We start from the raw sequence: 12,911 nt of genomic DNA, 5'->3' as shown, positions 1-12,911 counted from the left end.
TCCCCCAAATACTGTATTTATTTCTACCTGCTACCTAATCGCTTGAATGCCCCGACGCTGGACCACAATTACTTCCGCAAACACAACGTCGGGTGTGACGTCGTCTCTTCTTCTGTGCAGGCGGGCCACTTTGACGACGCATGTGTTCATACTGCAGACAAGACAGAGGTCGCATTTTTAATGTAACATGAACGCTTACACAAAAAAATAGGATTTTTTTTTTAGAGGGTGAGGGAGCAATTCTCTCTCTTGGTGCTCAGCATGTTTACAGAGGCAGAGGCGTGTCGAACAAGATGCGTGATACTTAATGCCACGTTTAACTGACTAGTAAAATACGAAACGTTTAATAAATCGTAGACGCGGTTAAACGATCATGCGTCGTAAAATGTAAAAATTGGTTTAGTACTGTGCGTAATTTTTTTTTTTTTAAAAAAAGCATACTGTGCTTATGTTGTCAACATTAACTCTGAATGTGCCAGTGAGGTGAGTCTTTTCACATTAACGTGCTACCCTCTTAAACAGAGCTGTTTTGCGCTGTGCATTCCGTTTTTTGGGGGGTTCCAATTAATGATGATTAATTATTGACTCTTAAACCACATTGTTCTGAATAGCCAAGACTGAGACGTGAGTACGACTTTACAACATTGCAATTGCATCACACTGCCATTGTCATCACTTTTGCCTTCTGTGGTGACATCACAAAAAACAAAGTGGAGTGGAGTGGAGTCTCCATTACTGACTTTATATGAACTGTTGAGGCACATGGTTCCAGAAAATGTAGACTGAACTCCAAATTGACCTTCGAATTATTCCAACTTGGAGGTTCCGCTCAATATGGAGACACAGCGTGTGCTTAAAAGATCATCTGTTGTGTCATGGGAAATTATCTGAGTGTACTGAATTCGTCTGAAAATACTACAAATTAACAACAAATTGTTAGGCAGAACAATTAAATGCTTTTCAACTAGATGAAGGTACCATTATTCTGTTACCATTTATACTAAATGCCTAGATCATCATTATTTCAGTGACATGTTTGTTTGGTGGTGCGTCATAAGAGTTACTTGATTTTAAACTATATCCCTTGGGTCAATAATGGTTGAAAAAGAGTAGTTTTCCGAAATAGAGCAAAGTCCCGTTCTTATTTGCTATTATCTCTGCAGGCTGACACTTTCCACGAGCTGTTCCAGTCCTCAGATGTCCTGCCAGCCTGGCCGCTGCTGCTCCCCTCCGAGAACATTTCCAAAGTGGTCATCATGGAAAAGGCTAACATGTCCGTTCTCAGCGCGGCCTTGGTCCGAAGCCCGCTTATGTCCCCGACTCTCGACGCGGTGTCCCTTCCTTCATTTCTGGAGGGGAACCAAAACATGTCAGTGGGCAGCGAGGCTCGCTTGGGTGGCATTCCCCCCTCGCTCCTAGATTTGGATATTTCAACCACTCCCAGCCCGCAGCTCATTGATCCCTCACCGAGCATCCTGGAGAATTCGGCCCAGTCTTCAGTAACATATGCCACAGTCCTGCTGACCAACCCAAAGCGGGAGCAAAAGTCCATTCACCTCTCCGACCGGGACGGCAGCGGAAGCAGCTCCAGCGACGAGGGCAATTTCTCCGCCAACAACTCTGACATTTCCGGCTCTTTCCCCGGTGGCCTGTGGGAGCTGGAGAGCTGCCATGACAGAGAGATGGACGATCCGCGTCGATCCTGCTCCTACAACTCGGTGGAGGAACTCTCTGAAACATCAGATCAAGAAGACGCGGCAGAAGAGAAGGATTTGTACTGTCTCGGCCTGGACTATCAAGCTGAGGATGAGGAGGGTGAGGGAGAGGCCAAGCAGAAAGAAGAGCTGCTGAAAAGTGCTATTTTGAACAGAAATGACTGCTCAGTGGAGTCGCACCTTACGCCCACTGAGCTGGTTTCCACATCCACTTGCGACTTATCGTCACTCTACAGGCCCCAGTTCAGGACTGCTCCGTACACCAGGCAGCTGCCGGATTGAAAAACCTCATGCGGTCGGCACCAGGTTCCGCCTTCGATTTCATGTATTGTGAACTGCATCATCACTAAAGACTTTCAAATGGAAATCAGTTCTTGCAGACATTGAATGTCAAACAGCGTCAAAAAGCTTTAAATGGTGTGTAACTTTAGAGCGATGGTCATCAATGCTTCTATTTATTTGTTCAGTGTGAGGTTATGGCCTTCGCAATAGGCATGTATTTTATTGTGATTGGGCCATAGATCCAAGTTTTGGCCCAGCCTGCTTCTCCGCAATCATGTTGCAATGGTCACTGATGAGGGTATGTGAGCTCAGGTAATGTTCTGAATAACGCCTAATGTGGTTCAAGAGAATATTTAAACGGAGAAAAAAAAGCTGCCATTTCATAGATTCGGTGGTTACAACTCTTGTCAGACAGCTTTTACATGACTTTTGTCATTTACATTGCCATCTCTTGTAATTAAAACTTGCATATAATGCACAAAGATCGAAAGAAGAGCTCCGTGGAAACATCCGCCTTTATTAACACAATCAAATCGTGACGTTCCGATTGTCTAGTGAGTAAATCTGAAAACAGACAGTTAATCAATGAAAATACTGAAATATGATGAATAACTGTTGTTACACATTGATATGTCTTGTCTATTTTTCACAGTGAATATAAATTATTTGTTATTAAACTTGTGTGTCTTTATTAACAGTCCAGTGACACTATTTGACTTACTGTTTGATCCCAGCACCTTTCTCAACATGAACGTAGGTCTGCACAACCACAATTTGTTCAAATGAGAATTCGTAAGAATATTGTCTCAATTTAAAAATCACATGGCTACAGTACATCATAGCACACTGTCATGGTTAAAATGGGTAACACGTAAAGGCTCTCATGTCGCACAGTAGGAAGACACTAACAAACTGTACTGAGACTACTCAGCAATAGTAGTATGTCGCCCCTTTGTGGCACTGGCTTGAAAAACTATTAGTTTGAGTGCATATTGTGGTGCAATTACTGTGTAAGAACCTTTTTATAATGAAGTTAAAGTTACTAGTTTGCAAGTGCTACCTGACTTTATCTGCAACCTCATTCTATCCATAGAAGAAAGGGTGTTTTCCTGTGTTTAATCTTTATTATTATTATTATTATTATTATTTATGAACAACCATAATGCGCAAGTTTTTATTCCATTTTGTGTTTTTACAACAGGGAATGTTTTTTTTGCTTTATAGCAAATTGAATTGTAGCCTGCTCTCTGTTAAAACTAAATTTAAAAAAAACAACCTAGTCTTCATTTGAGATTTATTGCTGTACCGAACCATGACCCCCATACCAAGGTACGTACCGAACTGTGACTTTTGTGAACCGTTACACCCCAAGTGCCCAGCTCTGGTCATCCATTTTTTTATATTTTCATTTTGAAAAGATGTCGAGTAAACTGTACTTTTTTTTTCGAAAAAATAAATAAAATTGAACCATTCGGGTGATATTCTAAGAAATTACACCAGAATAAAAAAATACACTAACAATAAAGATCTCTTAATTTTGTAAATTATTAAGACACCGAAATCTTTAAACACTCAGCAGCAACAGTCTATGACACATCCAAGTATTCAAGTTAAAGCCAAGTTGTCATTACAGTACATATATACACTTTTTGTGATGAAAAAAAATAAATACAATAACAGTTACAATTATTGCTAACTATATCAAAACTATTTTTATAATGAAAAAAATACAGTTACTTTAAGTCTTTGAAATTGTATATACTTTTTAGGCATTGAAATCTTTGAATGTACAACAGCATATTGTAACGAATTGGGTTGTCTGTGTTGTAGTCGGATATTTGTGTTGCTGAGTTGTGATGTTTCCGAGGTTCATGAGTGCATCGTACGGCAGAGCAGTTGTACTTGGATTAATAAAAACGTGATAAGTAAAATACATCCGACGGCGTGTTCCTGAAAGACGCTACAATATGATAAATCTTGCTTTTATGTTAGTGTGTGTCAGGAAATAACGAGAGCGAGAAAGAGAATGACTTGCTTCGAAACTTTACTAGACGCCTCTCTAACCAGCACACATGAACTCTCCCCCCCCCCACGGAGACCTCCCTCTAACCAGCCTTCCCATTGGCTGAGACATCAACATCGATGCACGTAATAGGTTAGATTAACCTTTACACAACATCTCCCCCTTTTAAATAAGAAACATCATTATTTCACTTCAAGCATTGAAACTCTTTTTTTTCTTCATCGAACATTGGCGATAACAGTCAGGAACTCTTTCAACCGTCAAATCACAAATCCAGTCTTTTAGGCGGGCGTGAGTGTCTGCTAGTGATGGGCATAACAATACTTTTAAGTGAACTGCATCATCAAAAAGAATCGTTCAAAAGAATCGTTCACCAAATTATTCAGCCCCGCAAACCATATAACCCCCCCCCCAAAAAAAATATATACAATATATAAATATAACACACGCGCGCGCGCGCGCACCCACACGCGCACGCGCACACCCACGCATTTTAGACCAACTGGAGACGTTTGAGGGAGGACTGGCTGAAATAAAGTGCATTGCAGTAATCTAGCCGAGATGAAACAAAGGCATGGCTGATGGGAAAGGAGGGGCTTTACCTTAGCTCGCTGTCTAAGGTGAAAAAAGCTCGATTTTACAACAGCGCTGATTTGCTTGTCCAATTTAAGATCACTGTCCATTTTAAAAACCAAGTTTGTGACTGTTGGCTTTAGATGTGAAGACAGGGGGCCCCGGTCGTCTGGCATGGAGACGAGCCAATGGGACCGGACACCATAACTTCTGTTTTCTTTTCGTTGAAATTTAGGAAATTTAGTGTCATCCAGTCTTTGATGTCCTCTTGGCAGGACAAAAGTGGTTTTAAGGAGAAAGCCTCTTTTTTTGCTTAGCGAGATATAGATTTGACAGTCGTCCGCGTAGCAGTGGAAGGAGATTCCGTGTTTTCTAAGGATGGAACCCGGGGGCAGCAAATAAAATGAGAACAGCAATGGCCCCAGAATAGAACCATGTGTAACACCATACGATAGAGGGGCAGAGCGGGACTCAGAGGAGCCTAGGCTAACTGAAAAAGTCCAGCCAGCTAAATAGGATCTAAACCATTCTAGAGCGTATCCACTAATGCCCACTTGGTGTTGCAAGCGAGTCAAAAGAATATTGTGGTCTACCGCGTATCGAAAGCTGCAGTCAAATCCAACAGAACGAGACATACATAGTCTCCAGTGTCATTTGCCAAAAGGATGTCATTAAAAACACGTAACAGGGCTGACTCTGTGCAATGCATCTTCTTGAAGCCTGACTGGAAAACTTCCATGACATTGTGTTTATCCAAGTAAGATCTTAGCTGTGAGTGCACCACTTTTTCCAGAATTTTAGACATAAAAGGGGTCAGCTTGTCAGCTTGGAAATGGGTCTAAAATTTGATAGGACAGCTTGATCAAGGCCATTTTTTTCAGCAGAGGTTGCACTACAGCATGCTTAAAATGTTGGGGGACCACACCAGAAGACAGGCTGCTGTTGATAATGGCAGAAAACCGATTTTCCAATTGTCGGGACAATCTCCTTAAAGGGACACTTGGGTGAGCTTAACATTGGCACTCACAATAGGTTTGCATGTAAAAATGACATTACTACTAAAATGCCCACCTCAATAGACTCTGTAAAGGTCTTTTTTTGTGATTAGGTTTACGACAAATTTCAACGCCCCAAAAATAAAATTATGGGTTTTTTTCGGTCTCAGCGGTCTACGTCACGCGAGGAAGGCATGCGTGGTAATATTGCTCGCTTTGTCAGTTGTGTTGTCTAAAACGGTGACCGATCGCCACCAAAATGCAGATGCACATTACTACTCTTGTCCACTTCAACCTGTGAAAGTATAGAAGTGTTCTGCACAGTAGTTTGGATTTATTGACATAAAACGTGATCCCATCATGATCACCTCCACAAAATCAAAAATACCATGGCGATTGCTTCTCCACTTTCACAAGCTGAAGCGGACAAGAGCATGAATGCGCACACGAACCCCGACTGGTTATATTTCTGACGTTTAGTGACGCTAAACCCGCGTCTAAGGAGGGAGACAGACAGCGGCTTGCAGCAGCAGCAGGCAGATTGGAGCTTTACATCCCCTTCTTCCCTCCCCGGCTAAAGGTAGGATAATGGGACGGCTAATAGCAACAACTAGCTTCAGGTCGTTAAAACAAAAGGCGCTAGCACAACAACATTAGCTCCTTACGCAGCGTGTGGAGGTGAAGATGAGCCTGTGTCTTCATGTCGCCTCGCAAGCAGTCGTGCGCGGTGTCCCTGCATTTTGCTTGCAGCCGCCACCTTCTGCCTTAGTGAAGCGGCGTGAGAGTGACAAAAACCCTCATAGAACAGCGAACGAAAAGTTCCAGCAAGGCTGACTGCACAGCCGAGTGTGGCCGCATTGTAACATGCCATTTTGGCTATTACTTTATTACTTTGCAAATTGGATGGCGCGTTGTAAGTCGAAAAACAGGGACCATTCCTCATCTAAATAAATGTGCATGTCTACTCATTCCCACTTCAGTCTCTGTAAATATCCTGACTGCCTAACTGTGATCAGCAAAGATTTTTTTTTTTTTAAAGCAAAGAAGCAGTGTGCCCTTGTCCCAGCCTAAATCTATGTCGCTCTGCTGACTTCCACATTTCCTCATATAAAATCAGCCACGGAGAGGTTAATCCTTTTGATATGTTGAAGTGGGCATTAGTAGAGATGTCCACATAAATTTTGGTGCCAATTGATCGCCGTTTTTGGACGTTATAAGCAATAAAAGTACAATGATTTCCAATGGAGAGTTTGGAATCGGTTCCTCGTGTGACTCCGGCCAAACAAGGATAGAACGGTAGGGGGCGCGGCCATCGTGCTCATTATCAAGGGGCGTTATTCATGGAGTCACTTATTTCCTAATTTCTCCAAAATTAATGGATAAAATAGAAAATGGCAACTCTTCATTTTCCTGAACCAAAAATATGTAAAATGAACTTGTTAGTGAAAACAGCCATCCCGGCCCCATCGTCCCTTTAAAGGAGCGTGGAGGAATGGAGTCAATGAAACCGGCTCAAAGGAATCGAACACTGCTGAACAAGGAACTTGAACAGAGGGGTCAAATTTGGCATTTGAAACAAGAGCCCTAGCTGCTGCAACCTTTTCAGTGAAAAACTGCATGAATCTATCGCATATTTCAGGGGCCGATTTCGTGCAAGTCGGTTGATGCGGCTTCAGTCAATTGTTTTAAATAGAGCATGTGGATTTTGGTGATTTGCCTGAATCAGACTCGACAAGTGGTCTCATTTGGACTCTTTCACCTTTCTCTGGTAACGACGCCAGCAGTCCTTTAAGATTTGGTTAGAGACCTGTAGCCTGTCTTTTTTCCATCTGCGTTCAGGCCTGCGGCATTCCTGTTTAGCAGAGCTGGGCAGTCCGTCCCTGGGCCGGACCCTCCGGATGCCCATTTTTGGGGCGGAGGGGAGGTAGTGACAAATTTTTTTTAAATGGCTGGACTAAGCGTGGCCGGAAGTGGATTTTAGTCTGGCCCACTAATCGGCCCTCATGCGTGTGACGTGCTCGCGGGGCGGCCAAATTTCATCTCAGCCTACTCGGTGAAAGGCTTCTTTTTAGGCTTCTTTCAAAACAAATTTTTTCCAGGAGGAAAATCAAGCTGCATGCAGGACTTAAGTATGACACTGGCACATCATGCACTTCCCTACTTCCGGAAATCGCCGTAACAAACCTGCTGTGTAGTGGTTTGCTGGCATGCTTTTATTTTGAAGGACGGGAAGTGCGAAGGAGGGGAAGTGTCGAAAATAAATAAGTAACTTGTTGAATGGTTGCAGACTTGTCTGTTGGACCCAAATAATTATACAATACTACAAACCCAACCCCATGGCTCGCACTGGAAGTAAGTACACGCTGGGTTGTTGCCTTTCACAACTTAATAACTTGGAGAAGTCGCTGAGCTCAGCTTCTTTTTATTGCGTAAACTGCATTCACAGGCGAGTTGAATCACTGATAGCACTTGAAATTATATCAGTTATAATGTCGCGGTGCACTGAGGAAATCACAGAGCGAATAACTACGCCTGGAAAAGTAGGTCCATGCACTACATGGGTAAGTACGTGAGTAAGTGGCGCGTTTGAAGCGTGTCCACAGCGGGTTTGAATAGTAAGTTAGCCAGCTAATTGTCTTTAAATAAACCTCTTACGTTAGCATCTCTCTCGCGGGGGCGTCATGCACGTTTTTTTGTTGTTTTTTTGGAGGGGCGGGGGTATGAATGGGGCGGGGGCCGACAATGTTTATATGGCCGGGGGATCGTGGCCGGAAGGGTACCCAGGTCAAGGGTGGAGGGTCGCGGCCGGACGGGCAAAAAAGGGTCGAGTTCCCAGCCCTGCTGTTTAGCTGTGCGAGTGCTCTCATTAAACCATGGCTCCGGTCTAATTTTTTGCCGCATAATTTTTAATGGAGCCACGGAGTTCAGAACATTACGGCAGGATGAATGGAACCAAATGCTGAGCTCCTCTGTGTTTGAAGAGGGAGCACAGAGCTGATCAAAGGCATCAGAGAACTGACTACCAGTGAGGTGGTTAAAAACCTGGGCCTTTGCGCTCGCTAGCATTAGCTCTGACAGCACTGGAAAACATTACATCGAAGAGCACAGTCATATGATCAGAGAGCACATTGTCCAAAACTGTCAGATTTGAGACCAATAGACCATGAGAAAGGACAAGGTCTAATGTATGTCCTTGTTTGTGAGTGGAGCCAGCCACGCACTGCACCAAATTTAAAGACTCAATCAGTCTTAGAAAGTCCTTTGCCAGTGTTTTTTCAAGACAGCACACGTGAATACTAAAGTCCCCCATGAACAGGATGCGATCATATCGCAACATGATTTTGGCTAGAAGATTTGAAAAGTCATTCAGAAACTCCTTGTTTCTTATTTGGGAGGACGGAATATGACAGCGCAGTGCACAGGGACTGCACTGGCAACTGGCAAAGAAAGTGCCCTCAAAGCTGCTGAACCTTTTGCAGAGAAAACTGGGTGCGGTAGCTTGACATGGGACGATGTGACCTCTGACACTTTTTCCACACTGACTCCATCGTTATCTGAATGCAGAACTTCAAACGTGTCCAAAGTTGTAGACTCATCAGCTGCACAAGAGAAAATGCACCATTGTCAATTTGTACACTACAGGACAATGTCTTAATTGCAGTCGTCTTCTTTTACTTGTGCTGATCCAGTGAGGCAGATAGACCTCATCAAACCATCAGTAACTGTGATGTCCAGCAGGGGGCCTGCAGCCATGTACTGCAGGGCCTCTATTGCGTAATCATGCTTCCACCATTTTCCAAAGCGGTACTTAAAGCTCCAAGGCTAATCTTTACAAATGCAGCGCAGGCCTGAGACTCAAATTTACACTCAAATTTTCCTGGTACAGAGAGGAAGCTGGTGGGACACCAGATTATTGTGGTTAATGAAAACAAATGAAAATTGAAAAAACAGCAATGAAGAAAAATAAACACCTGTTTACAAACAACAACTAACTAAAAATAGGTTTTACATTTACAGTACTTACTAAAGATAACTTTACTTGCAGCCCAAATGTCCTTTGTTTTTGTCTGACAATTGATTTCATACATGATTTTAAGGGGTTTATTTTAAATGCATCTATTTCAGTATTACTCTACGGCTGTACAGAACGAGGAAGTTAAAAACAGTTGCAGTTTACTCACTGTGTGTCTCCTAGATGCGATGCCATCGGGCAACGGCGTTGGATTGGCTGCTGCCCTGCACTCGGCATGAGTTTACACGTTTGATATGCGCTACAACAAATTTCATTTTAAATCTTAATCTCAATCTCGCTTCCTGCTCTCCTACAGCGCACGTTTTTGGTGCTAGTTCTCATCCTTGCTTACATTTTTCTGCTCATCATCTTTTTTTTTTTTTAATAACAGTGGTACCTCTACTTATGAAATTAATTGGTTCTGGAAGACATTTAAGTAGAAAATTTTGTAAGTAGAGACGCGTTTTCCATGTAAATGCCCTAATCCGTTCCAAGCCCCCCAATATTCAGACATAAATGTTTTATAAAGCATAAAAATGCATGAAAACATGTAACAAATACATGTTACAATTAGATTATTGCACAATAAATGAGTTGTGCATAATCCTACAAACAAAGAAAGGAGTAAAGAATACAAATGGTCGTTTACCTTTCAATTGCTGTCCTCATTGTTTTTTGCCCTCTTTGGTTCATGTTCTCGCTCAGTTGTTTTTGCCTGGCGTTTTGTAAAGAACTGATCCAAGGATGTTTGCTTGTGTCGGCTTTTAACAATCCTTTGAAAATGTCCAAGGCAAACATCATCATAGTGAGCGATCGCCCGACTGCTGAACACTTTTTCTGGGTGATTCCTTTCAACAAATTCCGAAACTTCATGGAATTTTCCTAGAATGTCTTTTATTCGGGCCGATGGAATCATGACTGCCTCCTCCTTCTCGTCCTCTTTGAACTCCTCCTGCACTGCCGTGTGTTGCATCGCCTCCAACTCCTTCAGCTCCGTCGTTGTCAGGGTTTGACGTGGAAGGAGGACCCAAATGCAGGGAGGCAGGAGAAGCAAGGCGTACTGAAGAGAGTATTTATTAACAAAAACCAAACCAACACAAATCTTGAAAAATCCAAAACTCAAAGTAACAAAGAAACAAAACAACATGACAGCAACAGCAAGGACTAAACCAACAACTAGGAGAACACGACAGCAATTATACGACAATGACCCGACAAGAACTGAACAAAAACCAGCAACTTAAATACAAGCACACTGACGAGACAACGAGAAACACCTGGACAAGAGATACAAGGTAGAAAAATAAACTCACTTTTTAAAAAATCTGGATGATTAATATGTATTCTTTTTTTTTTCTTTTCAGAACAGTACTGAGGTGTAACAAGTTCTCTACATATTAGGTATGTGACAAACAGACTCTAATCATTAGTTTGTCTGTAAACAGCGTGCAACGTAACTTGGTGTGTTTTTTAGCTTTAAAAAAAAGTCCCCTTCTGCTGATTTGCTGTGAAGAAGAACGTACCCAAATGGCCTGCTGATAAGGTGCCTTTTGACCCTCCAACCGTCAGCATCCATAAATGCAGACGTGTGAGGGAGAGTTTAAACCATTATTGTGGAAACTAACTCATATTTAATCACCTACACAAGGGTTTTTCCAAATTGGTCAGCATGAACATTTGATCATTATCATCTGCTATTATTGACCTTCATATCTTTATTAATATTGTAAGTATTGTGTAGACTCATATTTAAACACCTACATAAGTTTTTTTTTTTTCCAAATTGGTCAGTCTCAAACTTTAAAATCTTTAACATTTTCTTGATGAATCCATGTCTTTATCAATAACGTAATGAATGTGTAGACTAATTATACTATGTATTTGATCATCTGCTATTGTTGACCTTCATGTTTTCTTACATCTCCAGCATTTAAACATCGAACTGTTACTTCTGTTGATACTTTTACTAGCACAAATATTTGTTTAGAATCATGGTATTTTAAAAATCATTACGAGAGATTGATGTAATCTCATTTATCAAAACAGGAGGTAAATCCTATACAATATACTGTTTCTTGTTTCAGCCTAAAACTCTGTCATATTTGTACATTCATGAAATAAAAGTTCCTCACCAGTGAATCGGTACTCGAGTAGACCTCCACATACTCGAGTGTTCAAGCTGGCTTATCTTTTTTATGACCTCCTGACATCCGCCTAGGCAGGAAGGATGAGAAAACAAACTACAACTAGTAAAATTACATGCAAAAACCAGAGACAACCTGAGGTAGCCATCCTCTCAACAATCTGCATCCAACCAGATGCTTGAGCGATGAATATCAAGTCTAACAGGGGTTGACTTTGTCAGTTTGTTGAGATATTTAAAATTGGTTGAAATTGTAAGTCATACATTGTTGTGAGGCGGTAAAAGATGATCTGAAATGTTAGGAAGAGTATCTTTAAGTTCATTTGAACCTTGCATGTGTTTAACATGCGAGTAATTGTTTGTCAAATGTATACAGTTCTTACACACAAACTGATTAGAACGTTTTGTTTATTTGTTGGTTTGTTTTTAAATCATGCCCTGTCTCACTCAATTGTTTGGGTAAAGGTATAATGAGCTGGGCCCTTAAAAAGGATTTGTTCTGTGGTTCGTTCATGGTCTGTTCGTTTCTGAGTTTCTTTGAGATGGCGCTCCACTGAGATTTTTCTTCTTCTGCTCAAAATCTTCTCGTGCCACCTCGTATCGACCCCCTTATTGTGCTTTTTTTTTCATTTATTTTTTTTAATACTTGGTGTATACTCCTACGTTTCTTTCAAGGTTAACTTCCTAATTACCAACCTGGATGTGAAAGTAGAGCCACAAAGGACCTCTTTGTAAGACTTATCATAGTCAGACACATACATATTGTAGAGCGCATACACACATCTAAGAGAACATTGTCCGTCTGTATTTTAGGGAGTATTTCTTACATGCTGGCTCCGAGCAAAGGTGGGGGCTACAGTTTTGTGCTGACACCAGAAAATGAGAAGAGGCCTTTTATGAATCCTGCTAAATTTTCCCAACCTGTGATGGTTTAATTGTAAACTAACCTGATGATTGTATGTGAAATGTCCTAACAAGTTGTATTTCAAAAAAGGAGCTTTAATTGGTAGCCGCTCTTTTATGACTTGAAAAGGTCAGGGGTTATTTGGAATGGCTAAGATGTTTGAGAGACATTTTGAAACGGCTGGGAGGTGTTAATATAAAATGAATGGTTGGGAAGCAGGGCGAGGATACGCGTCACCTATACAAAAAAGCATACACATAAACG

At 41.7% G+C, this 12,911-nt stretch overlaps 1 protein-coding gene and 2 long non-coding RNA genes across 7 annotated transcripts in view; 2 read left to right on the top strand and 1 right to left on the bottom strand.

Moving 5' to 3' along the window:
- The window catches only part of lepr (leptin receptor), a 40,477-nt gene extending 37,785 nt beyond the window's left edge, over positions 1 to 2,692 (top strand). For all 5 annotated transcript variants that reach the window (XM_086046207.1, XM_086046205.1, XM_086046206.1 and 2 more), the window contains one exon: positions 1,164 to 2,692. In XM_086046207.1, the coding sequence (XP_085902333.1) occupies positions 1,164 to 1,997 (834 nt within the window). In that variant the 3' untranslated portion in view covers positions 1,998 to 2,692. The remainder of the gene's footprint in view (positions 1 to 1,163) is intronic.
- Positions 746 to 10,800, bottom strand: LOC147138097 (uncharacterized). The gene is made up of 3 exons (XR_015088853.1): positions 10,250 to 10,800; positions 1,468 to 1,731; positions 746 to 1,349 (listed from the first exon to the last, which is right to left on the bottom strand). It is a non-coding gene; the product is annotated as an uncharacterized LOC147138097 (long non-coding RNA).
- On the top strand, positions 10,277 to 11,350 carry LOC147138096 (uncharacterized). The gene is made up of 3 exons (XR_015088856.1): positions 10,277 to 10,895; positions 10,965 to 11,001; positions 11,075 to 11,350. It is a non-coding gene; the product is annotated as an uncharacterized LOC147138096 (long non-coding RNA).
- Positions 11,351 to 12,911: the final 1,561 nt, after the last annotated feature.

This window comes from Filicampus tigris, chromosome 12 (genome assembly GCF_054856515.1).
Source record: "Filicampus tigris isolate MCC_2025a chromosome 12, RoL_Ftig_1.0, whole genome shotgun sequence".
Classification (NCBI taxonomy): Eukaryota; Metazoa; Chordata; class Actinopteri; order Syngnathiformes; family Syngnathidae; genus Filicampus; species Filicampus tigris.
Note: the sequence above shows the minus strand (reverse complement) of the source record. Positions and strands in the feature narration are given on the sequence as shown.